Below are 27,948 nucleotides of genomic sequence, written 5' to 3'. Positions count from 1 at the left end.
TTGTCTTCTGCCTCAGTTTCTTTCCCTTGCAACAAACAAGGAAACTATAGAGAAGTTCTAAAGTAGCAATATTACTTTTCATTTTCTTTCTTTTTATTTTATTTCATTTTTGTTTTGTAGAGATAAGCTCAGGATGGTCTTAAACTCATGTACTCAAGCAATCTCTCCACCTTGGCTTCCAATGTGCTGGGATTACAGACATAAGCCATCACACCCAGCAGATTTTTCTTGGTAATTTATAGCAAAAGGTCTTGGGCCTGATCCTTAAAACCTATGTAGTGGCATCGACTGAAGGCCATAAGAAATATTAAGGAAATGGCCTTTGGCATGAAATGTTATTGGTGTTTTGAGTCTACGACTGAAGAGACATTGATAATTTGAAGAAACAAAATTAGCATACTGATCATGACTTTTTATTTACCAGCCACAGGATCTTTTTAAAAAGAGTATGGACATAATACTGATGCAGGAGTTTTTCTCGACCCTTTCGTTGGAATTGCAACAGAGGTGCCCTGTTTATTTGGCCTGCTGCACTCAACCTTTTGCGGGAGGGAGCGTATGAGCGAGCAAGTGTTCCAGACAGCCGCTTTGGGTGCTGGCAGGAGCAGGCTCCAGGCAGGCCCCGTGGCAATGCCAGGGTGGGGGTGCCTGTGACCCCTGAAGCCCCAGAGGGCATGTTACAGTGCTTTCTTAGCTCCGCCGTCCATGGATAGCAGTGTGTTATCAGCTCAGTAGATTCCTTGACTCATTGTGTGGAGCAGCTGCCCTCCACCAGTGAACACACAGGGCCAGTATGACAACCTTTTTTGGGTATCCACACTCGGTGGATCCCAAGCTCCTGTCTGGCATCCAAGAAGAATTAGGTTGCACGGACACTTGAAGGATGGTGGAGGTGGAGAATTTTATGTAGCGATGGAAGTGGCTCTCAGCAGAGAGGGATGCTGGAGAGGGGACAGGAAAGGAAGATAATCTTCCCTGAAGTCTCGTTGTCTCTGGCTGTCTCTTCTCCAAAGTCCAGCCATCTCCCTGAAGTCAAGTCAGCTCTCTCCAATCAAGCCGCTTCTCTCCTCTACTGACTGAGTCTGGGGTCTTTATAGGCACAAGATGGGGATCCTGCCAGGCCACAGGTAGTTTTGGAAAAGGCAACATTTTATGGTTAGAAAGACATTATTCAGAAAGAACCAATTGAGAGAGAGTGAGCGAACAGGGATAGAAATTCTCACTTTTGAGCCGCGGGTTTCGGGATTTTTGACCTGAAGGTGGGATTTTGCCAGGGGCCCACCCCTGTCTGCCTAGAATTTCTCTGCCTCATGCCTCTATCAATACAATTCTTATTAAAATGTATAAGTGGTACAGATAGGCAAAAGTGTAAAGGACAAGCAAGCCAGCCAGCTCTGAGCCACACTGCCTGGGTCTCAGTCCTGGGTCCATCACTTACTAGCTATGAGACACTAGGAGAGCTGCTTACCCTCTCTGTGCATAACTTTCCAGAGTATTAAATGAGATGGTACCCAGGAAGCACCTTGCACAATGCCTGGAATGGTGAACACTTAATAAATGTCATCTTTACTGATCCTATGATGTTTAATAAAGATAACATCTGCTTTGGAAGAGATGCTTTTAGAAAGACAGGATCATCAAAACGCTTTCTTCTTTTTGTTTTGTTCCCATTTACATCATTTCCCTTAAAATAGTGTCAGTTCTGAGGTATTTAAATTTTTATTCAGCTAAAAAAATAGTTCGACATTGCAGATATGGCATGGTTGGTCATACTCATTGTTTAAAAATAAAAGATCAACAACAACAACAACAGAAAAAACCTTTTTGATGATGTTCACTGGAAATCTTGACACTTCGATTCATCTTTTGACCATCTTCCTGTTTCAGTAAGATTCTCATGAGACTCTTGGAAGAATATAGTCGAACACACTCGAGAGTGAACTGTGCACCCACTTGTGTTGTAAGGATGTTGTTTATATTTTAGATCCTGTTTTCTTCCTGGATGAAGTGCCGCTGTTACCAGGTGCTTCTCCCACTGTTATCGTCTCCTCCTCAGGGCTCAGCCTGCTGGAGGCAGCTTCCTGCAGGCTCTTTGTGAAACTGGCCACTAAAGAATAGGAGAGAGCCTGTCAAAGGTTATCTCCCACCTGGGTTGCAGTTTCCATGAATATCAAGGTTCATCACAATCTGCTGCAGCAATTTATATGATGTGTCACAGGGCACATAGAAGAGACAGAGTTCTTGCTGAAGGAGAGCTCAGAAGGGGGAAGAAAGATAATGGGGGTGGGCAAATGAGATGCTCAAGGGAATTCCTTCAGTCAGATGCTGTAGACATCAGTTAAAATACAATGCCTAACCCTTCTGGAGAAAATAATGAATGCATGACACACTGTACAATGAATTCTAAATTGCTTTGCACATATCTGATGGTCATGTTGCTCCCAAGAACAACTTTCGTTCAACTATCCAAATAGAATGAACACCTACTTCCAAGAAAAAATGTTGTTACCTTCTTAGATAATTAACCTCCAAAATTGAGGCAAAATGGACCAATTTTACTCCAAGAATCAAGAGGCAATTCATGAGGTAATCAGAAAGCAAGGATGCTTAATTATGCATCTAAACCTCCTGATTCAGCTATGCCATGCCATAGAGCCAAAAGGAAGACTGATCTCTGCCCAAGTCTACTTCCCAGACTGGGAAGATTAGCAGGAGGGCAGAGGCTCACAGGGGTACAGAAACTGACAGTATGGAACCCCCACTGCAGCCCTGTTAGATATTTCAATATCTGCCAAGAAGTAAGCACCATGCCTGTAGAATCCACTTACTTAAGGAAATGAATTACTAGGGTTGCATCCTCTGAGTTAGCAGTTATTGACGGTAACAGCAAAGACTTGACTTAGGAATAGGGAAAATATCACTCGTTACACTTCCTCTGAGCCAATCTCAGCTATTTCCTCTTTAGTACTCATGGCTTCCTTCCAGGCACAGACAGCCTCAAGTAACATTCCTATAATTCCCAAACCAGCCCGTCCTACCCCAAACCAGTTCACTGATTTCAAGGACAAATCCTAAATGGTAATCATAACATCAAAACGCAAAGCATCATCAGGAATATTCCCCTTGTTGACAAATTAGAGGGAAAAATGGAGCTGAAGAGGGTGATGTTGAATAAGAGAACATCATTATCATTTCTTAGAAGTACTATTGTGATAAGTTTTCATAGATATCAGAAAATAGAGATTTGGGAAATACATAGAACTGCTTTTATTCTGAATTAGTTGTTCTGGAGTCAGGTAAAAATCTTTCCTGAATCCCTAAGACAATCACTTTCCACCAATTGGATAACACTAAGAAGGTTTTAGACCACAAGGGAATTTGAAACACTTCCCACTAAGCTAGAACTAGAATATGTCTAGGGAAAGCCATGTTTCTGATAAAGAGATTTCAGTCTCAAAAGCAAGTGAGAAAACATTGATTTAATTTTAAAAATCAAGTGAGCCTCACTACTCTGAAAATATTAATCAAAAAAGAAAAAAAAAGAATCATGGTTTCTGCTCACACTGGCTATAATACTGAAGCTATACTCCAACATATGCCTAATACATTGTCTAATCCGTGTTTAACATTCTGTATTTAGTGTTTTAGTCATTTGAGTTAGGACCTGCATTCAAAAAAATATTTATTGAATGCCTAACATTTCCATGCACTATGTTAGGCAACGGCTATGCAGAGATGTTTGAAACACAGCATTTGACCCCTAGTATTTCAAATTACTACCTAATGAATCATTGTTAAAAGTAAAAATTTTCCTAGAACATTTTGAGCATCAAAATAAACAATAGTTATAGATTATAGACCACAAAATAAAATTTTAAACCTATGAGATGAAAGAAAGAGAGAGAGAGAAAAAATTGAGGGAGGGAGGGAGGGAGGGAGGGAGGGAGGGAGGAAGGAAGGAAGGAAGGAAGGAAGGAAGGAAGGAAGGAAGGAAGGAAGGAAGGAAGGAAGAAGGAAGGAAATGGAGGAAAGATGTGAGGGAGGGAGAAAGAGAAGAAAGGAAAGAAGAAAGCAAGCAAGCAAGAAAGAGAGAAAGAGAAAAAAGGAAGGAAGAAAGGAAAGATGTGAGGGAGGGAGAAAGAGAAGAAAGGAAAGAAAGAAAGAAGAAAGCAAGAAAGCAAGCAAGAAAGAAAGAGAAACAAAGAAAAAGAAAGAAAAGAAAGAAAAAGAAAGGAAGGAAAGAAGGAAATAAAAGAAAAAGAAGGGAGAGAGGAAGAACCTTGCTAAGACTAGATTTCAAACTAGTAAATATGGAAGAATAAAGGAATTTCACTATATTGGCCAGGCTGGTCTCCAACTCCTGTCCTCGTGATCCACCCACTCGACCTCCCAAAATGCTGGGATTACAGGCATGAGCCACCAAAGAGAATTTTAAAATTCCTTTATTCAGCAGGGCACAGTGGCTCACGCCTGTAATCCCAGCACTTTGGGAGGCCGAGGTGGGTGGATCACGAGGTCAGGAGTTCAAGACCAGCCTGGCCAATATAGTGAAACCCTGTCTCTACTAAAAATACAAAAAATTAGCCAGGCGTGGTAGCAGGTGCCTGTAATCCCAGCTACTGGGGAAGTTGAGGCAGGAGAATTGCTTGAACCCGGAAGGCAGAGGTTGCAGTGAGCCAAGATCGCACCACTGCACTCCAGCCTGGATGCCAGAGTGAGACTTTGTCTCAAAAAAAGAAAAATCGCTTTGGGCCACCACCATAATAGTAATTGTTATAGAGATGAACTATTAGTGGATGCTAAAACTACAGGTGGAAGTTTGATTTAAAAAACAGATACTTACATAAACTCAAAGCATTTTCCCACAAGACACGTATTTAGTACAAAGGGAAAAAACAGTAATTTTACAGTGGAGAAACCCTATCATCTTAACCAAAGGGATAAAAATTACCACCAATAATGAGAAAAATAGACATCATGTGCCCCTCATTAGATTTCACTAAGAAAGACAAAACCTCACATCTGAATATTGCCAAAAATGCATAATGTAAATCAAATCATGAGAAAAATTCAGACAAACCTAAACTGAAATGTGATCTACAAAATAAGTGTCCTGTATTTATCAAAAGTATCAAGATCATGAACAATAAAGAAACACGAAATAATTGTTTTACAATGAAAGAGAATAAAAAGACATAACAATCGAATATAATATGTGATCATGGACAGGATACCAAATGATAATTTTTTTTTTTTTTGCAGTAAAAGACATTATGGACAAATGATAAAATTTGATAAGATCTGTCAACTAGATGAAGGCTCACAAGTGTTTTCTCTAGATCAGATGGTAAATGTTTTCAGAGACTGCAGGCCATGTAGTCTCTATCACAACTATTTAACAATACCATTGTAGGCAGAAAGCAGCCAAGGATGGTCCATAAACAAATGGGCATGGCTGTGTTCCAATAAAACTTTACTTACAAATATAAATGGGAAGCCACATTTACCAACTGCTGGACTAAATTAATACTAGATGAATATTAATTTCCTAATTTGCTTATTGTACTGCGGTTATGTGAAAGAACATTTATTTTTAGGAATCATGTACTGAAGCATTTCGGGATAAAAGACATCATATTTGCAACTTACTCCCAAAAATTTCAGAGAAAGAAAAAGAAGATAAATAATAAACAGGTAAATAAAATAAATAAAAGAAGACAAGAAATAAATAAATTTGAATATTCGGGGAACCTGGTGAAGGATATATGGAAACTCGTAGTACTATTTTTGCAAATTATCTTTAAGTCTGAGATAATTTCAAAAACAAAGAGCTAAAAGCAAAGCATGGTGGTACGTGACTCCTCTAGTCCCAGCTACTCAGGAGGCTGAGGTGGGAGGAGCCTACGAGTTCAAGACCAGCCTGGGCAGCATAGGGAGACCCTATTTCTAAAAAACATATCAATTTAAAGTTGAGAAAATGAATTATGGGAGGAAGCCCAAGTGGAATAATGCCATGTAGATAGAGAAAATGACTTGAGAGGTAGGAGTGTAGGAGTGTAATGGAGAGTCAGCAGCAAGACATAAAAATTATAGTTGACAGAGATAATGGGGATAGAATTTCCTCTAGGGCTGCCTTTTAAAGACCAACTTAAATAAAACTGATTCCCATTTTCTTACAGGCCATAACTTTCAATGATGCCCAAAAGCACAGTTCACATAAATGTTCCTCCTACTATGCATTGTGTGCAAAATGCATAACTCTAAAGGGAAATTGCTTCTACATTTTCTCCTCCTCAACTCCCACATTGTTGGGGTTGTCTGGGCTTTCCAAATGCCACAGAAATATTTTGCAGAGCGCAAAGAGCTGCCAAACACTGCAACCAAAGTTTGTCCAGACATATGCATAAGTGACTGGGATGTGAATTATGAGATTATGGAAATAAAATCTTTACCTCTCAGACAGTTTCCAAGGCAATGCCTTAGAACTGATATGGACAAGAGGCAGGAGGGTGGGGGTCCCGAGCAAAGGCCCTACCCTCAAGCCTAGATACCTGAGGCCCTAAATGGGAACAGGCATTCCAATTTTTGCACCCAAAAGTTGCCTTTTAGCCTGCCACACCCCCCTATCCTGTACCCATATAAACCACAAATCCCCAGCTCTAGGAGGAGAGAAGGAGACAAAGAGAAGAGTAGTAGAGACAGGGAGAAGAGAAGGTATGTTGGGAGGAGTTCGGCTGGGGACGGTTGGAGAATCAGCCACTGGACAGCCAACTCCAGGGAAAGACCATCTTCCCACTCCATCCCCTTCCCAGCTCCCCATCCACCCCCTAAGAATGACCTCCACCACTAAATAAAACCCCAGCATTCACCATCCTTCAAATCCCTCTGTGACCCAATTTTTCTGGGACACTGGACAAGAGCTCAGAATACAGAAAGCTGTCACTCTGGCCCTCTGTCCTTGCAGAAAGGCAGAGGGTCCACTGAGCTGGTTAACACTTAAGCTTTACATAGACAACAAGGTTAAAAGAGCTCACTATAACACACACCTGCTTGAGCTTCTGCACCCGTCTGTCTGCATGCTCCCCCTCCCATAAGGAGTTTGAGCAATGGCAGCTACCGAACAGAGGAGCCACATCCTTGTCGCATGTCCCACAAGGTGGGTCAGGGAACTCTCCCGTTTCAGAACTATGATAAAAATTTGGACAGTCATCCTGATATTATACAAATTTGAAAAATTAGCCTTTCCCCGGTAAGAGGGAACCCAAAATATGGGGAGCTCTATACCACAAAGGTTCAATTGTTGCTCATGCTAAGTCCAATGCAGACTTTTTTCCAGGAAAATTCTCTCCAGGACTTCTCCATCTTATGTTGCCACCATTTCCCCATCTCAGCTCCCAAGGCCTCTGCAGCACAGGAGAGGAGAACCCAAAAGTCATGGAGGGATTTTGGGGGCAGAAATGAAAGGGGCAGACATCACTTCTGCTCACAACCCGTTTGCCAAAACAGGTCCACAGCTCGAACTTAATTGCAAGCAAGGCAGAGAAAGGAAGGCAAGGAAGCACTGATATTTTGTGAGCACTAAATATCTCTGCCACCAAATCTCTTCAGGTTTTTGTTTAGTAAAAACCCATAAACTTTTATCAAGATTGTCATTTAATAGAGAATGGAATTGGATACATACCAAGACTCCCCCATACACATGTATTGTGTTTAATAGGACAGACTGACCTACATGTGACCAATAGGATCTGAAACTACTGTAACAATCCATCCTTTCCCCTACCCCCAACTTCAAGTCATGAAATAGAAACCAATTAAAAAGTATTTCCTTGGCATTTGGTCTCAAATGATCCTTAGCCACCGGACTAAGTTTAGGGCATTCAGGTCTCTATTCTAAACCTAAGGTAAACCCTATAAATGTCACAATGCATTTTGGCATTAAATCTCCAGCCTTTGAGAAGGTTCATGTGACATTTTCTTTGTGACAGAAATGATTGCAAGAGTTGATTTTGTTGGTTGGCTTTTTGTTTCAATTGCAACAGAGTCTGAAAAACTACCCGGCAACAAGTACACGGAATACCACTGTCCCCATAATAATACTGCAAGAGAAAAACATCTCAGGGAGAAAGAAGTTAGTACATTTCTGACATTCCAAGGTGTGAAAGGAAGCAATCTGACGTCTGAAAGCCGGAAAAAAAACAGTTCCTTGGCCCATGCTGTTCATACACCAAGGTCATCTAGAAAGTTATCAGAACTCAAAAATAAATAAAATTAAAAGTCTATTTTAAATGATCTCCTGTATCCAAAAGCTGCAAACAAGCACGTGAAGATTTCAATGTTTTATCTGTCTTGTTTGAAAGTCCTCATTAATACTGTATTATGCTGAGGGGTTATTGAACTCAGGTAAACACTAGAATTACAGAATGATTTCCCAACAAACACATTGCTCAGTATATATAATGAAGACTATAAGAGAAAAATCCTGGGGATGTTGTTAACTGAAAGGTGCAAAAATGAGGAAATGTCATTGCTTAAAAATAATTAGATTAACTGAAAAAACAACTCTTAATAGAACTAATATCATACTAAAGCAAAGGAAGTAAAGCAAGCTTTGTCTTGAAAGTCAAATGGTCTCCTCTTATATATGTTCATTTCTAGGGGAAAGGGTGATTTTAAGCTGCCAAATCAGTATAAATACAAGTCCCACTTACGGCCTGGCGCAGTGACTCACTCCTGTAATCCCAGCACTTTGGGAGGCCAAGGCAGGCAAATCTCGAGGTGAGGAGTTCAAGACCAGCCTGGCCAACATGGTGAAAGCCTGTCTATACTAAAAATACAAAAATTAGCCCAGTGTGATCGCACGTGCCTGTAATCCCAGCGACTCCGGAGGCTGAGGCATGAGAATTGCTTGAACCTGGGAGGCAGAGGTTGCAGTGAGCCGAGATTGCTCCACTGCACTCCAGCCTGGGCAACGAAGCAAAATTGTCTTGAAAAAAAAGTCCCACTTACATTAAAATCTGAAGAGTCCCAGTGCAGGTACTCATGTGCCCACGTGCTCACGTGTGCACACACACACCCACACAAACTGTATATTAACTAGAATATATTTTTAATATATATTTAGTGTGGCAGATGGGAAAGATTGTTGTATGAAACAACCAAAGAGAAGAGATACCAGAAAAAAGTAGAAAAAAATTCAGAAACACTAATAGCATGAAATGATGGAGAGTGTCCTAGCATATCTTCTCTGTACCTTGTTGTTGTCATTTGTTATTTCTGTAATCTGAGAAAAATCATACTTTTTTTCTCCAGGCCCCTGGTTGATCTTCTGCAACATGGGAATGGTAGCATGGATTCTGAAGGATACATGGAAGGATGAAATAACAAAATGTGTGTATATGACTGGAGTTGACCAAGCACTTTCTCACTTTTCTTCCCTCAAATATATCACTAATATGATTGTGACTCTGAAAAATTTCTAACCACTTGCATGTGTGTTAAACAATAGATTGAAACTGAGTAACAATTAAGTACTATACAAATAATCAAATGAAGAGTCATTGGCTGGCAAAGATATAAAGAAAGTGTAAGAAAAACAAGATGCTAGGAAGGTTGTATTGTGTTTAATAGGACAGACTGACCTACATGTGACCAATAAGATCTTAAAGCACTGTAACAATCCATCCTTTCCCCTACCCCCAACTTCAAGTCATGAAATAGAAACCAATTGAAAAGTATTTCCTTGGCATTTGGTCTTAAATGATCCTCAGAAAATCTACAAATGTGGACATCTATAGGCTCACAATTTTGAAAAGTTATTTGACTCAAAATTTTGGCTCTTGCTTTCCTCATATATAAAGTGATAGATCAGGCGCGGTGGCTCACGCCTGTAATCCCAGCACTTTTGGAGGCCGAGGCGGGTGGATCACGAGGTCAGGAGTTTGAGACCAGCCTGGCCAACAGGGTGAAACCCCATCTCTACTAAAAATACAAAAATTAGCTGGGTTTGGCAGCAGGTGCCTGTAATCCCAGCTACTCAGGAGGCTGAGGCAGGAGAATTGCTTGAACCCGGGAGGTGGAGGTTGCAGTGAGCTGAGATCGTGCCACTGCACTCCAGCCTGGGCGACAGAGCAAGACTCCATCTCAGAAAACAAAACAAAACAAAATAAAACAAAATAAAATAAGTGATAATGATTATTGTAAAAATAAGGCATTATAGAGAGCCCCTAGCACAGTGCCTAGCAGAAGAATTGCCCTTGACTTCATCCTTTCCCTCACTTCATACATTCAGTTCACGAGTAATTCCTGCAACCTGTAACTTCAACATGTACCACACCACCCATTTCTTCTCATCTTTACTCTTGTCACTTTAGTCTCTCCTCTTTTCAACTTATTATTCATGTAGCGTATTAGTCAGGATTCTCCAGAGAAACAGAGCAAACAGCATGTGTGTGAGAGAAAGATATTTATTCTGAGAAATTGGCTCATGTGATTGTGGACGCTGGCAAGGTGAAAACCTGTAGGGTAAGGTAGCAACTTTGAGATCCAGGGAAGGCTGATGTTTCAGCTCAAGTCCAAAGAGTCTGCAGGAAGAATTTTTTCTTCCAGAGGAGACACCAACCTTTGTTCTCCTCAGACTTTCAAGTGATTAGATGAGGCTCACCTGCATTTCCAAGAGTAATCTGCATTTCTCAAAGTGTTTTTTTTAAAGAATAACTTCTATTTTAGATTCAGGAGGTACATGAGCAGGTTTGTTACCTGGGTACACTGTGTGATGCTGAGATTTGAGATATGAATGACCTCATCACTCAGGTAGTGAGCACAGTAACCAACAGTTTTTCCACCCTTGCTCCTCTCCTTTCCTCTCCACTCTAGTAGTTTCCAGGGTCTATTGTTGCCATCTTTGTGTCCATGACTACCCAGTGTTTAGCTCTTTCTTACAAGTGAGAACATGCAGTGTTTGGTTTTCTGTTCCTGCATTAATTTACTTAGGATAACGGCCTCCAGCTCCATCCATGTTGCTGCAAAGAACATGATTTTGTTCTTTTCTACGGCTGCATAGTATTACATGATATATACCACATTTTTTATATCTACCACATTATCATTTTCCAGTCCACCACGGATGGGCACCTAGGTTGAGTCCATGCCTTTGCTATTGTGAATAGTGCTGTGATTAACATACCAGTGCATGTGTCTTTTTGGTAGAACAATGTATTTTCTTTTGGATATAGAGCCAGGAATGGGATGGCTGGGTCAAATGGTAATTCTGTTTTAAGCTCTTTGAGAAATTTTCAAACAGCTTTCCACAGTGGCTGAGCTCATTTACATTCCCACCAACAGTGTATAAGCATTCTCTCTTCTTCACAGCCTCAGCAGCATCTGTTGTTTTTTGGTGTTTTTAATAATAGCGATTCTGACTGGTGTGAGATGGCATTTCATTGTGGTTTTGATTTGCATTTTTCTAATGATTAGTGATGTTGAGCATTTTTTCATAGGTTTGTTAGCCACTTATATGTCTTCTTTGGAGAAGTGTCTGTCCATGTCCTCAAAGTGTATTGATTTACACAGAATCTCATCTAAAAAATATCTTCACAGCAACATCTAGACTAGTACTTGACTGAGCACCTGGCTACCACGGTGTAGCCAAGTTGACACATAAAATTAACCATCATACATACAACTACCAAACTCATTCTTTCCCCTGGGCCTTAGTAGCCGCTGTCCCCTCTGTTTGGAAAACTCTTCCTTACATGCTTCATCACTCTCACATCACTCAGATACCAGCACAAATGTCACCTCTACAGAGAGACCTTCCCGCCTAACCTATGTATTGCATTTTTGCTGCCACCTTCCTCCCCACAACATGATCTCTTACATCTCCTAATTTTATTTTATTTATATGCTTATTACTACCTACAGTCATCTCATTTCCGCATTCTCTCATTTGTTATGTTTCTCCCATTGGCTACAGGATAATTAGCTCTGTGTGTGCAAGGATCTTATCTGCTTCCCATTCTATCTTCAGTATACAGAATCCTGTCTAATACATAGTAGGCATTCACTAAGTATTTGATGAATGAATCAATCAACCAATCAATCCTACGTACTAAAATACTCTTTGATTATTATTTTTATTAATAATTTATATAGTTTATTATTACTGTTATTATTATTTGTACTCTGGTCTTTAAAAATCATACCCATCACACCCGGTGTGGTGGCTCACACCTGTAATCCCAGCACTTTGGGAGGCCGAGGCGGGTGGATCACCTGAGGTCAGGAGTTCAAGACCAGCCTGGCCAACATGACGAAACCCCATCTCTACTAAAAATATAAAATTAGCCGGCGTGGTGGTGCATGCCTGTAATCCCAGCTGCTCGGGAGGCTGAGGCAAGAGAATCACTTGAACCCGGGAGGCGGAGGTTGCAGTGAGCCAAGATCAGGCCATTGCACTCCAGCCTGAGCAATAAGAGCGAAACTCCATCTCAAAAAAAAAAAAAAAAAAATCATACCCATCCCATATCTGGATTATCTTTAATGACAGATGCTGAATTTATCCTTAATCCCACTTATCTGATGATTTCAAATAAAGTTTGTAAAATTTAAATTTTATTATATGAGAAGCAGGAGATAGATTATTAAGAGAATTGAAACAAGAGTTATAAAGCTTAATATTTCATACATTAACTCGTCTGATTATGGATATAAAGAATAGAGCCCTAAAATAGACTGTGCCTACACACACAAAATGACTTTTAAATGATTCAATAATTCTGTATAATTCAGGCTGAAGTAACCAAGATTTGAGATATTTGGGTGAGTAAAGTAACGGTGAGCTCCTATTTCTTGGATTAGCTTGTTGGCTGGTTGTATTTCCTCCATTGCTTTGTACATGCAGACCTAACTGAGGAGTGTTTCAAAATTTACACCTGGCAGAGAAAAGGAGCTTCCCTGAAAATTTACTTTCTTTGCAAAGAGATGAAAGTTATGACTTCATTATTTCTGGAGAGAATGAAAACATGTAGGTAGATGTTGGATGGTGAAACCAAGTAAACCTCTTACCGAGGCATCTTTTCATATTTCATTCTATCTATACAATATACAACTAAACTTTTTGACTTGCTGATGAATATGGTGGTTGTAGCAGAAACAGATCTTTTTTTAATGATTGAGCCCAGATTTTGTTAGCATAAAGGCATATGTAGAAGTAATAAAGTCCCAAGGAGGTCTCTTCCACAAGGAAGAAGCCCTTCTTTCCCAAGAATCTCCTGGATGCCTCAGCTTCATCTTTTCTCTCTGTTTAACCTGAGACCTTCACATGAACATCTACGTTCAATCTTTTTAGTTTTTCATCTTTGAGTTGCATTTTCCCATGAGTCAAATTATTCTTTCAAAAATGTATAACTTGATGAAAATACAGGAACAGAAATTACCTACTTTCTTTTTCCAAAAAAAAAAAAAAAAAACAAGATGCCAAAGCAGGAAAGAGATGGGCACTCCCTTGATACCCATAGGACATCCTGAGAACCACTTCCCTGTGGAGCATTTATTAGTATTAACTGAAAGCAAGACAGTAAAAGAGACCTTCTTTAGAAGAACTAAATCTGTATCCAGTTCATTTTGAAGATAAGAGGGAGAAAGGAAACTAACACCCTGCCCCTCCTTCGTGGCAAGTCTAGTCCTGAGCTCTGGACCTCTAAGCCCACTTGTCATTGAACAACATTGTGAAATAGGGATTATGATCCCGATTTACAGACCTGGGCAACTGATTTGACCTCTTTGAGTTTCAGCCAATGTGAGACAGAAAGGAGGATTAAGTTGGTCTGTCCAGCTCCAAAGCCTGCCTAGAAGCAAGCTTCATATCCAGTGACAAAAAAGGCCATCCAATGCAAAAAGCAGAAACCATAAAGGAAAAGATGAATAGGCCTAGCCACTTAAAAACAAAGGAAAAAATTGTATGGCAACAAAAAGACAAGTAACAAACTGGGAAGATATTTGCATATGTAAGAGAAAAATAATTAATACCCAATAGGAAAGTGATTCTTATAAATCAATTAGTAAAAGATAACCTCACAGGAAAAAACAATGGGAAAGGATTAAACAATTCATTAGAGACAGATGTTAAATAGCTCAGAAATATATACAAAGATATTCAAGTTACCCAATAACAAAGAGGACAGCCAAAGTAGCAAAGATTAAGAAGACAGGCCAACAAAACCCTCTGTTGGCAAGAGTTTGAGAAAATGGAAATTTACACACATCTCTGTAGAAACTGTAAATTGGTACTGTCTTCCTGGAGAAATGGGTGACTATAGTTGGTAATAATGTACTGTGTACTGGAAAAACTGCTAAGAATGTAGATGTTAAATGTTTTCACAACAAAAAAAATAAGTATATTATGGTAATGGAGATGTTAACTAGCTTCATTTAACCACTTCACGACAGAGGCATATATCAAAACATCATGTCGCATACCATAAATACATATAATTTTCATTCATCACCTATAACTTAATTTTAAAAATTTAACTGTGTATGCCTTGAGTCAGTAATTACACATTTAGAATTTAATCTGAATGATAATGATAGAAAAGTTCACTCATAAATGTATGAGGAAAGTAGGGGCACTAATATTGATAATACCTCTCCAAAAATGCTTATCAATAGGCAACTGGTTGAATTATAATAGCCCAAAAATGAATTCCACTATTGAAAAAGATACTGCATGCTCATATATTTTTCTCTTTTATTTTTATATATTTCTATTTCATTTGAGATATATACATATATTCATTTCAGAAAAAACAAACTATAATTTTTGAGATCTGTAACATACCTAGCACTTTACAAAATTTGCAAAGCAATTTCTCATATTTTATTTCATAGTAAAAACTAAGTTTTCTGTCCAATGATGTTATAGTGTGATATGATTTCATGCTAAAAGCAATAATTTCTCGTTTTGCCTGTGAATTTCTTTTAATTATTTCAAATATTTAAAAGTAGGGAGGCTGCCCAGGTGTTTGGGTTCAGCAACCATGATCAAAAGGAGAGGGAAAATGTGGTTTTCTTTCATTGCATTTCCCTTGAGCATCTTCAAGACCCTTTGAAAGAACAGCTGCCTATCCCAGGCAACCTCTCTGCTTAGTCTACACGGAAGAGATGAAATTCACTCCTAAAGTGTGGGTGTTTTCAGGACCCAGTGAACTGGAACTTTCAGCATCTTCTGCAAGCCCCGCTGGGCCGGCCTTTCATGTGAGCAGGAAGGAAATGACTGACAACTTTCTCGTCTTTATGGAAGGCGGACTTTATTTCCAGCTCTCAGGTCAAAAGGCAGCGGAAAGAAAACAAAATCACTAAGAGATAAAGGCTAAAAATAACGTCCTGTGGGGTGAATCAACCCAGTTTGGGACCCTGAAGACAGCAACAAGGCAAGGATGTGCGTAGGGCTACATCTGCGTCATCCTTCACAGGTGGTCGTGACCAGAATCAAAATGCCTGGGCAAGAGAGGAAGAAGTTCTGCAAACAGGTGTGCTGGAGGGAAGGCGTGGGGATGGGAGAGGAAGAAGCCACTGAGTCGATCCTGGGCTTGAAGCCCACACACTTTCCCAACAGTTCACCTCCGGGAGAGCCCAAGGGCTGGACATGGGCTCGGAAGGAGCTAAAATTTGATTTGGGGTTTTGTGGTTTGGGTGATGCACTTTCAGTTTAAAATATAAATAGATGTGTTTGTGCAGTTGAGCTTTCCTTCTCTTTGCTTTTACTTGTCACTTTAGAAGAAATAAGTCTATGATTCACAGGCTAATGCCAAAAAAGAAAAAAAAAAGGAGTTCTCATTGGGTGATTTCCTAGTTTATAGGAAGCAATGGGGTAATGGGTTTAAAAGTCACCTGAAAGACATCCGCTATGGACTTTGATGATGAGTATAAGAATGATTCATTTCATTTATATAGCACTTTAATTGTGTTTTTAGTGACATTCTAATTTGGACATACAACTATCCTAGGAGACATAAGGTGATTATTATTCATCATATTTTACAAGTTAGAAAACAGAGGTCAGATAAGTTAAAGATTGCATGTTCCCTTATAGACTGAGCTATAATAAACACACACACACACCACACGCATGCACGCGCACACACACACACACACACACACACACACACATACACACCAGGCAGAATCATTATTATTTCCCTAACTGTACCACTGGGCAAACCTCCAAGGGGAAAACTGGTATTAGATGCTGCTAAGGAGAATAGTGCAAAAAATAAATAAAAAATACTGAGTAGAAAAGTATGAGAAGGATTCTAGCCTACATGGATTTAAAAACAAACTAGATCCCAACGGGATTTGAGCAGTGCTACCTTACAAGGTCTTTCCAACTGGCTGCTAAATGCTTCCACCAGAATATGCCACTAGTCCTAGGCACCACATCTATATGCACTAAACAAGACTGATCATCTTTCTTTATCCTCCTCCTTCCTTCCATTTCTATGTTAATGATGTCACTGTCTTCCCAGGCTCCCAGACTCCAGTGAGTTTTCCAATGTATCCACCTTCCCTGCCTTCTACATTCAATCAGTCCTCTTGCTTCAACCACTGAAATGACTCTTATATGTTTTCTGTCTTATATCCTAATACAATCCAGGATTCCTCCCACCTATACAAATGCAATAATTTATTCTCTCTTCTCACTGCCTCCACATCTAATACAGCAGCTCCAATTCATCTCATGATCTATTCCAGCCAATCTTTTCTTAAATGTGACCTGATTATAACACTGTGCTGCTCAACATCCTTCACTTTCCATAGAATAAAGTCTAAATTTGTTGGCCGTGACATTTGAGATCATTCATACAATGGTCTCCAAATGTACATTTACAAAGATCCCCAATTTAAACAACACTGTAAGACCGCTTTCCCCAAATACTTCCTCTTACCTCAATATCTACCTGCTCAAGATCACTTTACCCTAAATATGCCCTCTTACCTCAATATTTGCCTACTGAAATTCCTACATCTCCCTTCTTTGTCTCCAGAAATATTCACATCCTTCAAGGTCTAGTTCAGATGTCCTCTACTTGATGGAGCCCTTTCCAATTATCTGAGCCATTAGACACCCCATTCTTTCCTTCTGCTCCCACTAGACTTGGCATCTCCCTTGCACCGTCTATCACATTTGGCCTCTTAATAAAATTGTTTTGTTTCCTAATACATTGCAACCTCTTTCAAGGTTTTTATAGAGATCATATTCTATACTTTACATCCTGGAAAGTGCTTGACATAACCCTTTGCCCATAGAAGATACTTAATATATATATATATATATCACTTGTAATAAATTAGAAGGACTAACCAAAGCTGGTAGCATAACTTCCAAGTTATTGAAGCATGCAATAATAACACCAAGCTACTTGCAATTCCCCAGACACTTATAATGAAAGCAATAGCTATTATTTACTGAACACTTACTATATGCTGAGGATATCCTACGCATCTTCTAGCCCATAGCAACCCTGTGAAATTTGTCATGTTCACATTTTACATATGAGAAAACAGAGGATTAATAACCCCTACAAAGGTACACAGATGGGAGACAAAGGACAGAGAATCAACGTTATCTAATTCCAGAATGTGCTCCTCACCACCATGCTATCGCCACAACTAAAGTAATGGATGTGTTTTCACAGGTATCCTGGACAGTTTCCCTAAAGAGGTAATACTTTTTCACCAAGGCATACACATCCTCTTGCCCAACCTACTCTGGAGAACAGCTGGATAAAGTCATGATGGGTATAAACCATGGCTGAACACCAAGCTGTGAGCTAAAAGAAAACAGAATCTAGAGCCCAAGAGTAGAAAAGGGGTCACCAAAGCAAGACCAAGACAGGAGCAGACCCAGTAGCTGATAGGAATTGAATCCAACAGACAGTGAAGCTGGAAACCTGACTTGGAACAGACAGGGGCAGGCATATGGACAAGTGCAAGGTCTGAAGAGGTCAGCAGTAGACAGGAACAAAACAAAAAGCTGACCTGCCAGGGGTCCAGAACACAGTCATGAAGAATGGGCTAGGAGTCAAATTCAAGCAACCCCAAGGCTACAGCTCCAGATGTGCTGATGTTTCTGGGAAGGCAGGACACAATCTCAAACATTATCTGACTTGGGACTTTTAGGTACAGTTAAATGGAAAGTCCTGCCCAGAGAAAAGAATGGTGTCTGGGGGGAAGGTAATTCAGAAACTTCCGATAATTTATTTTTATATCCCCAAAAGGCCATGGCACAATTGAAAGTGCACAGTAAACACTCCATAAACATTTGTCGATTACCTAATAGAGACGGAAGTTTGTTTATATGTTTTCCTCTTGTAAACACAAAGTAAATCATACCCAGTCAAGTGCCCCTTGCTTAAACTAGCACAACAAATCAAAAGTACCCTAACGAGGCCAATTCTTTTGTAGGGTGCAGAGTTGAGTCCTGCGGGAGAAGACTGCTCTATTCCCTAAGCCTGAGTAACTGGAAATGCCATACATCGCTGCCAGGGAATAAACAAAGATTCCCTGCCCACTTAAGAGCAGTACAAGCATTCTCCAAGATATTATGATTTCAAGCAGCATTTGGGAAGCTAGCTTGAGTCAAAACTAGACTCTTCCAGAAAGACCCATTCCATAACAACACTTCAAAAACTCATCTTTCCCAGATAAGAAAATTCACTATACATCATCATCAAATTTCCCAAAAAATCCAAGTTATCTCTGTTATAGAGGTCAAAATTCAAGGCCAATCATTCACTCCAAATAGAACTTTTTCAGATGTTTGAAATTCCCACATGAGTTAGACCAGACAAGATAAACTCTGCCCTTAGAGATTGCAGGAGGGGGGGGTTTATCTTCAGCAATTTTCCCTTGTAATCTTTGCTCTCAGATATCCTGAACTGAACTCATTATTCTATTTCAAATAGTATCAGTAACCAAAGTCAACAGAGAAAAGATTATTTTTATTGTTTATGAAATACTTAATATTTATTGTATGATATTGAAGGCTTAAACAAAATATCCTTCTTCATGGGTTACTCTATAATAATAATACCACCTGTAATAGCTTCCATTCAGTCCTAAATAAATTCTCCCTTCCTGCTAAACAGGAATATAAAACATTAAAACCCATGAACAAAATTAACATTTTTAACTCGGTCATTTTAACTAGCCAGTTCTCTATTTATCATGGATGTTGTGACCTAATCATTATTTCCTCTAATAGGTTTTATTCCTTTAATGATTTTAATAGGCAAATTAGCCCCTTTTATGGGAGCTGGGATGATACACACATCCCATAACCAGTATCAGCCCTGTCTCAGTCACAAAACAAAAAGGCAACACAGTCATTTAAATCATAAATTAATACTCACACTTAGGCAAGGAAGAATATGTCCTAAGCTTTACCATAAGCTAATGGCCAAACTGTTAAGTCTACATAGATGTTTCTGTGAATCTACTGAAAAGTAATGAAAGTGTGAATATAGGAGAGGGTTCTCACTGAAGTCTAAAACATAGGTTAAAAATTATTTTTCCTTTACCCTTACAGAAAGGAGAGGAAAATCAGAAAATATTAACATAACCTAACTGTCCTATGGAATAAATGCAAGTGTCTCCTGATGGAAACATAGTTCCCTCAATACTGTAGTTAAGATGTTTTCCTCTAAGGCTAAGTAAAAGCAACAACATGGGTCTTACACACTTACCCATCAAAGGCAGAGCCAAAAACTGTGTTCGACCATCCAAACTCTGCTGGCCAGCCAACCTCAGACGTTCGTGGAATATTACTTCTCCTTCGCCTGACTGGGCAGAAAATAACTGACATTAAACACCTGGAACCCACGACATCATTCTTATCAGGCAGGCAGCATCAGAAAAATCTAACTATCTATTTACAGGAGAATGACCGCATATATAGAGTACATCCTACTATAAAATGCAACCTGCAGTTTAAAATTAAAAGTGGTTCTGAGTATACTTATACAGAAAGAGTTTCAAGAGATATTTGACATGTTACAAGCACGTTTATGTTTGGATGTGCAGTGGGATACTATTTACAGGAAGCCAAAATCACAAAAGAGCATAGCTCATCTAGAAGGATAAGCCAATCCAGCAAGAGAGTGCCAGGACTGAGGGTCGGCCATCAACAAGGGCTTTGGGTTTACTTGTATATTTTCACAATGAGAAGTACTGATGCATCTTTTATGTAAATGCCTTCTGCTCTTCTCCCCTTCCTCCAGCAAGGGCTTCTGGCCAGTCATGATCACCATGTTTAGTTGCAAGAAGGGTAGCCGCTCACGCAGTAAGCACCCATGATGGGCTACATGGCGTACTATGTAGGATATATCACCTGTGTCCATCTTCTTGGGAGATTTGTCCTAGCACTTAGCTCTGGCTTTTTGAAAGCTACTCTATTTTTCTTTTTCTTTTTTTTTTTTTTTGAGACGGAGTCTCACTCTGTCACACAGGTTGGAGTGCAGTGGTGTGATCTCGGCTCACTGCAAGTTCCGCCTCCCGGGTTCACACCATTCTCCTGCCCCAACCTCTCGAGTAGCTGGGACTACAGGCACCTGCCACCACGCTGGGCTAATTATTTTTTTTTTTTTTTGTATTTTTAGTAGATACGGAGTTTCACCGTGTTATCCAGGATGGTCTCGATTTCCTGACCTTGTGATCCACCTGCCTTGGCCTCCCAAAGTGCTGGGATTACAGGCAGGAGCCACACGCCCAGCCCTTGAAAGCTACTCTTAAATTTCTTATCGAAATGACTCAAAGTTTTATCTGTTTGATCCATTGCCTTTCAACTTCTTAGAGAACGCTCCATTTCAATCAAACAAGGTAGTTTGTTGCTCACAGTACTATTTTCCTGCTCAAAGACCTTCTGGGGCCCCTCTGCTCCCTGAAGCTTCCTCTGGTGGTCCTCTGAACCAGTATCTTTTTTCCTGAATTAATACATCTTTTAGTAGGTTTCCAAAGCACTTTAGTGAGTACTGCAGCTCATAAACTAGGATTAAAAACAACAACAACAAAATCTATGCCTTTTTTATTTCCTCCAGTTTGCTAGGCTTCCCCACAGCAGAATGACAGCATCAATAATTTACAATGATTCTCCAAGTAAACTAATCATGCAAACCACACTAATAAAACATTGTAAGCCTAGAACTGTGCTAATGACAACACAGTGGTTACAAAATTAATGATCTCCCTGAACTCTTTATCCAAAAATATCCCACAGCACTTTACGGTTTTAAGATATCAAGAACCATTTTCCCTCTGCACAAGCAATTTGCTAGCTTCCCCCAGAAAGCACAAATGGCCAGGATAGGAAGTGTATGCTTAAAACTGGAAAATTACAAATATGTGAACCAGCTCTTGAAATTCCCCTTTGCACTGGATTAGAGCCAAGGTAACGAGTCTTATGCTTCCAGCCATGCATGAAAGATGTTTGGGGCTTTTTCTAATCCAAGAGCCAGAGCACTTTTTCATGTTGACTTCCAGGGGACAAGACACTAAGTGAAAGCATATCTTGCCACATGATTGACTTTTCTATTTTTTCTATTTATTTAAATGTGTCATCACAGCTAACCACATCTTTCATTTTATCCCATCCTATTAAGAAATAGGATAAGAGATTTGAGCCCATCATTGGTTTTTTTTTTTTTTTTTTTTTTTTTTTTAAGTAAGGATTTAAACGATAGATCTGAAACAGAAGGAATCGTCAGAAGGCTTGAAATTGAGCAGTATTCAAACACGGGTAAAGAGCACGAAATACCACCAAATCTGACCACCCACCCTACATTCACTTATCAATATGAAAACATTTTGTCCACAGTAAAGGGCTTTGAAAATGTAAGATATTATTTTAAAGGCTATTATAAAATGTCCAACAAGGACTCTGAGCTAAGCATATCGTATAGCACTAAATGTAGTGTTGGTAGGCGCTTGCGAGTTTTAAAAATCGTTACTCATTGTTATTAAGATGAATAATTAGTGTAGCAGCTGTTGGTGAGCCAAACACTCATCTTTGATACAGACTTACCAGGAAGAAATGCCCATTTTCTCAGCCTCTTACCTCTCCCTTCCCCTTGGACCCCAAAGCCACACAGGATGGGCAAAGTAGATCACGTGTTCGATGCATTGTGTATGTGCAAATCAGCATGTGTACACATCCCACTCTTCTTTGAGGAACTTGCACTAAGAGGATGGTAAAGGAAGGAGCAAAGCTGACTGTCCGAGCTGACTTCCAATCAGGATATCCCAGCTGGAAGCAAGCCAGCTTCCGCTCCTTTGAATAAAGCAAGAAAGACGTGACCTTTCTTATAAGTGAATGAACAATACCATCGGCATGACCCCTTTTATAGTGTGACTCTAAGTCATTTGGTAACAAGTGAACTCCTGGAAAAGACTGGTCCGGCAATAAAGTCTGAATATTCCAAAAGGCTGAATGAAACTGCCTAGTCATTCGTCTTTAAAAATCCACTTTTAAGTATTTCCTTTCACTTCAATGATTACCCTCAGGAGTAGTAAGAATCTAGGCATCTCATACACTGCTGACAAAAGAATATGGGGGTGAGGTCTCTTGGTGTCTTCACATTACTTAACAGCAAAAGCTTTCAGAATGTCCTTAACCTCTAACGTAGAAATCCTGCTTCTAGGAATTTATCCTGAGTAAACATTTGTAACGTCACAAACACTTGGCTACAAGAACAATTTTTATAAAGCAATTTATAAGAAAGAAAAATTGCAAGACATCTTACACACACAGTAGTCAGAGCCAGTTATATTCACTATAGTACACTCATATGATCACATATTCTGCAGTTATTAAAGAATGAGTATGCTTATTAAGAGTAATAAGAGCAAACATGTTTTCATTTTGGTAAATTTATGTTTGTATTGGTTGTGTGTAGGACAGACACACACACACACACACAGGGATACACACACACACACACAGGGATACACACACACATGCACTTTGAGAGTCTAAACCCAAAAAATATAACCAGAGTTATTTCTGAATGCTAAGATTGTGTTTCATTGTTTTCTACTTGCTTATCTGCATTCTCCCAATGAATATCTATTTTAATCATAATTTTTTTAAAGTTATGTTAAAAATCTGCAACCCAGAGGAGTACAAGATAGTTTTTGTTTTTGTTTAGTTTGGTTACTGTCACTGCTACTTTCTTTGCTTCTGGTTCTTCTGTATGCTTTTTGTTTGTTCGTTGATTTAAAGGTAAGGTGATTAAGGTATGTTTAGCTCATGGACAAAAGAGAGTTCTCCCAGTAGATTTCTACATTATCCTGCTTTGTATGCCTTTCCCTGCTGACCTGATGAACACGTTCTCACCTGCACTGGGGAAGAAAAATAACTTCAGGATGGAGAGTCAAAATAACCCAGATGGGGTTTACGGCCTGGGCAAGGATGAAGGTTGTTGTGTGGACCCTTATGAGCACAACTGAAGTTCCGGACTGGTTGGCAGTTAGCACACACCCTCCAGTTTCCATAATTGCACTTCCTTAGGCCACCGGTGTGAGATCCTTTCTCTACCCCTCCTCCCATGGGGTCATGAAGTTAATCCTGTTAAAACACACACACGAGATTAAATCATCTTTTCATTTTTCAGACAAGCACATAACACCACCCTGACACTGAGCAGATCGCCTCCAGCTGCCTTCATAGGATGCTACTGGAGACCAATCTTTATAACCAGAAGAGGAGGAGGAGCTATTCTAACCTGTCGTTTTCTTCCTTTACATCACTTTTTCCTTTTAGGTCATATCCAAAAAAGGAAGGTAAATATATGTTTTAAATCATCTGCAGCAGTGTCTTAAATTATGTCATTTCTTAAAGAAGGAGGAGGAGGAAGAGGGAGTAGAGGAAGAAATAAGAAAGAAAACTGGAAAGAGAGGGAGGGAAGTGAGGGGAGGAGAGAGGAGGGAGGGGAGGGGAGGGGGAAAGAAGAAAGGGGAGGGGAGGAGAAGGAAGGGGAGGGGAAGGGAAGAAAGGGGAGGGGAGGGGAAGGGAAGAAAGAGGAGGGGAGGGGAAGGGAGGGGCAGAGAGGGGAGGAGAAGGGAGGAAAAGAACATTAGTGATTGTCTTTCTGGTTCCTTTTCTACTGAAGCTTCACCTATAACTTCTTTCTATGAGATCCACTACTAGGCAATTCTGAGAGCTCCAGGGAACAGCTGCAAGGACACATTTCTGGCTAAATAAATAAGGTTTTCTATCTTGATTTATTCATTCAGCAAGAACATGTCTCCATGTCAAAAGCTGACTTAAGAATCTTGTAAAAATTCAGCAAGTATATCGTTGCATTTTTTTTTTTTAATTAAAAGGATTGTGTGACAAGGGAAGCAGTGTCCTACAGTTTATCAAGAATGAGTAAAGGAATCACTATACGAAGTATAATTTATCCCTTTTTCCATATCTGACTATTCTATGTACTTTTTTTTTTTTTTTTAAAGAGGGAGTCTTGCTCTGCCGCCAGGCCGGAGTGCAGTGGCGTGATCTCGGCTCACTGCAACCTCCGACTCCCAGGTTCAAGCGATTCTCCTGCCTCAGCCTCCTAAGTAGCTGGGATTACAGGCATGCGCCACCACACCTGGCTAATTTTTGTATTTTTAGTAGAGACAGGGTTTCACCATGTTGGCCAGGATGGTCTCAATCTCCTGACCTCGTGATCCACCCGCCTCGGCTTCCCAAAGTGCTGGGATTATAGGGGTTGAGCTACCGCGTCGGCCTTTCTATGTCCTTATTTTGTAGAATTCCTTCGCATCTGCTTAAATAATCATAAGTGATGAGAAATCTACCAAGCATAATATGACCTTTCATTTGCAAGTGTGTACTGCCCAAAGAAATATCATGGTGCCTTCTTCAGAGTACACAGAGAGTACTCTTCAGATTGTAGGTCTGGCTCAAGAAGAAACTAAAGAATGGAGAGCTGTTCCTAGGCAAGTTGGAGGCTTCTAACCCCCACCCACTCACCCCCACATCTTACCCAACATTCTGACACGGTCACCCAGACCCCTTGCTCTGCAGTGAGACAAATTCACAGGAAGTCAGTATATTCCTCAAGGCCTACGCGCAATAAGAACAAACAGAGTCCACTTAGAATCCTCCCCAAACCACAGCAATTTAATATCAAGGGCACCAAAGAGAAAAACAAGACAATTCCCATTTAGGACATAAATGAATACTACTGTTAAATATGATTTTTAAAGTCAACAGACAATTAGGAAGGTATTTTAAGAACATTCGCCATTTAGATCTAACCTTTTGAAATTGGTGTCACGGTGGCCAAGTGCCATGGGGCACTCAGCAGCAGACTATTTACCAAGAGGGATCTTGCTCAGACTTCATTTTACTTTGTGATGCTCACTGTATTACAGGAGTAAGTGAGGATCTGAGGACAGCTTTTATTCATCTGGAGGGACCCAAGAGTTTCTGTAAAATAATGTGGGAAAATCAATAGGTACTAAAGGAGTATCTCGTATCATTTCCATATTAATGTCAGTTGAAATAAGGAATAAGCATGTATATAGCTCAGCAGGCTTTTTCTTGGTAATTCCGCGCTGGTGATCTCTCTTACGGGCGTAGCTACTGCTCTACAATAACAAAGAATTGGTGGATAATTCAGCTGTTTTACCCAGAGAGGGTGTGTTTTGTTTTGTTTGTATGTTTGTATTTTTAATTTTAAAAAGTGCGTTCACAGCCAGGTGCAGTGGTTCATACCTGTAATCCCAGCACTTTGGGAGGCCGAGGCGGGCGGATCACCTGAGGTCAGGAGTTCAAGACCAGCCTGGCCAACATGGTGAAATCCCGACTCTACTAAAAATATAAAAATGAGCTGGGTGTGGTGGTACAAGCCTGTAACGTCAGCTACTTGGGAGGCTGAGGCATAAGGATCGCTTGAATCTGGGAAGTAGAGGTTGCAGTGAGCCGAGATCGCGCCACTGCACTCCAGCCTGGGTGACAGAGTGAGAGTCTGTCTCAGAAATAATAATAAAATAATTAAAAGTGTATTCAATGTAGTTTCTGAGTGCACATGGTGAGGACATGTTCTGTGAGCCTATTAACTAAGAGTGCCTTCTCCAATTAAAAATGCAAAGGGGATCTTTCCATTTCCATGTTAAGAGAGAGCAAATAGAGCAAAAATTCTATGCACTCAACTGATTGTTTCTTCAAGACTTAAAAACCTCAGAAACAGGCCGGGCGCGGTGGCCCAAGCCTGTAATCCCAGCACTTTGGGAGGCCGAGACGGGCGGATCACGAGGTCAGGAGATTGAGACCATCCTGGCTAACACAGTGAAACCCCGTCTCTACTAAAAAATACAAAAAACTAGCCGGGCGAGGTGGCGGGCGCCTGTAGTCCCAGCTACTTGGGAGGCTGAGGCAGGAGAATGGCGTGAACCTGGGAGGCGGAGCTTGCAGTGAGCTGAGATCCGGCCACTGCACTCAGCCTGCACTGGGCAGAGCGAGACTCCGTCTCAAAAAAAAAAAAAAAACAAAACAAAAACAAAAAAAAAAACCTCAGAAACATATTCTGATTCCAGACATCCATATAGCTCTTCACCATAGATGAGTCAACTCATTTCAACAATCACTTGCCCCCTTACACAAGGATGACACTCGATGACGTAGGAGATACACAAATAAGTGTGCTCATGAGTTTAAAGTATGTTGCCTTAGAGAGATTTTTCCAGCTGAGGCTGGTTTGGGTTTGAGACATGGGGGTAATACTTGCTTCCTCCATGATTACTAGAAATTCTCTCTTCTCCTCCATCTCCATACCCTGGTCTGATTAGTGCATGATAAGACGCATGTGATCCTGCCTTGTGCTGGCCTAGTGGAACTTCTAAGTCATTTCCAAGATCTATTAGGTGACTTCGGGTGACTTTAGGAGTTACCAGAAAGAGGGGGAAAAAATGATGGTAGTCTACCTACATAGGTATGGCTGAAAGTACCTGAGCTGGGAGTCAGAAAAATGATAGGTTCAAATCCTAGCTTTTTCGTTTTATTTATATTAGGCAATCGGTCTTTTGGAACCTCAACTTCTCACCTATAAAAATGGAGGGAAGTAAAACTGGTCTCTCACACTGGTTGTAAGAATTAAATGAAATTACATATAATCATTTAGTTACCAAGAAACAATACTAATACCACATGCCACTCATCTATGATAGTAATTTTATAACTGTTAATTCAATTATCATCAAATGTCAGCCACTGAGCTGGCATATATTACTTTACTTAATCTTTAAAGCAACCTATAGAATTAGCCTCATCTTACAAGTGAAGAAACTAAGATATCTAAAGGCGAAGAAATCTGCCCAAGCTTGTACAGTTTCACACCAAGAAAGTCTGACAATAAAATCCAGGTTTGACCAGTAATCTAGACTCATCCCTGCGGAAGAGTGCCTGATCATTGCCAAGCGATTCGTAAGTATTTACTGCTTCTGCAAGAGAGTCTGTTCCCTATTTTTAAAAGTTAAATCTAATTGATATTTTACCTATTGTTATTTGCCCCTGGAATAAAGAGAAATCATTATAGGAGAAGGAGGAAGAGGAATTTACAATTTGCTCCACTGGGAAATATCATGAGCGACTGCCAGGTTTTCGCCCTCCCTGGGTGCACATCACAGCAGCCCTTCATAATATTTAGAAAGGGGCTAGGCACATGGCTCATGCCTGTAATCCCAGCATTTTGGGAGGCCCAGGCGGGTGGATCACCTGAAGTCAGGAGTTCGAGAGCAAACTGACCAACATGGTAAAACCCCCACGATTCTATTAAAAATACAAAAATTAGCCTGGCGTGGTGGCGGGCGCCTGTAATCCCAACTACTCCAGAGGCTGAGGCAGGAGAAGCGCTTGAACCGGGGAGGCGGAGCTTGCAGTGAGCTGAGATC

General features: G+C 40.2%; 1 protein-coding gene across 1 annotated transcript in view; it reads right to left on the bottom strand.

Moving 5' to 3' along the window:
- Positions 1 to 398: 398 nt before the first annotated feature.
- Positions 399 to 27,948, bottom strand: part of LOC102134004 (uncharacterized) — a 38,918-nt gene continuing 11,368 nt past the window's right edge. The window contains exons 3-5 of the mRNA XM_005585396.5: positions 22,112 to 22,324; positions 19,746 to 19,842; positions 399 to 2,107 (exon numbers count right to left, since the gene is read on the bottom strand). Of these exons, the coding sequence (XP_005585453.3) occupies positions 1,974 to 2,107; positions 19,746 to 19,842; positions 22,112 to 22,324 (444 nt within the window). The 3' untranslated portion in view covers positions 399 to 1,973. The remainder of the gene's footprint in view (positions 2,108 to 19,745; positions 19,843 to 22,111; positions 22,325 to 27,948) is intronic.

Source organism: Macaca fascicularis, chromosome 16, assembly GCF_037993035.2.
Source record: "Macaca fascicularis isolate 582-1 chromosome 16, T2T-MFA8v1.1".
NCBI lineage: Eukaryota > Metazoa > Chordata > Mammalia > Primates > Cercopithecidae > Macaca > Macaca fascicularis.
The sequence above is the reverse complement of the archived record's forward strand: the minus strand, read 5'-3'. Positions and strand labels throughout refer to the sequence as shown.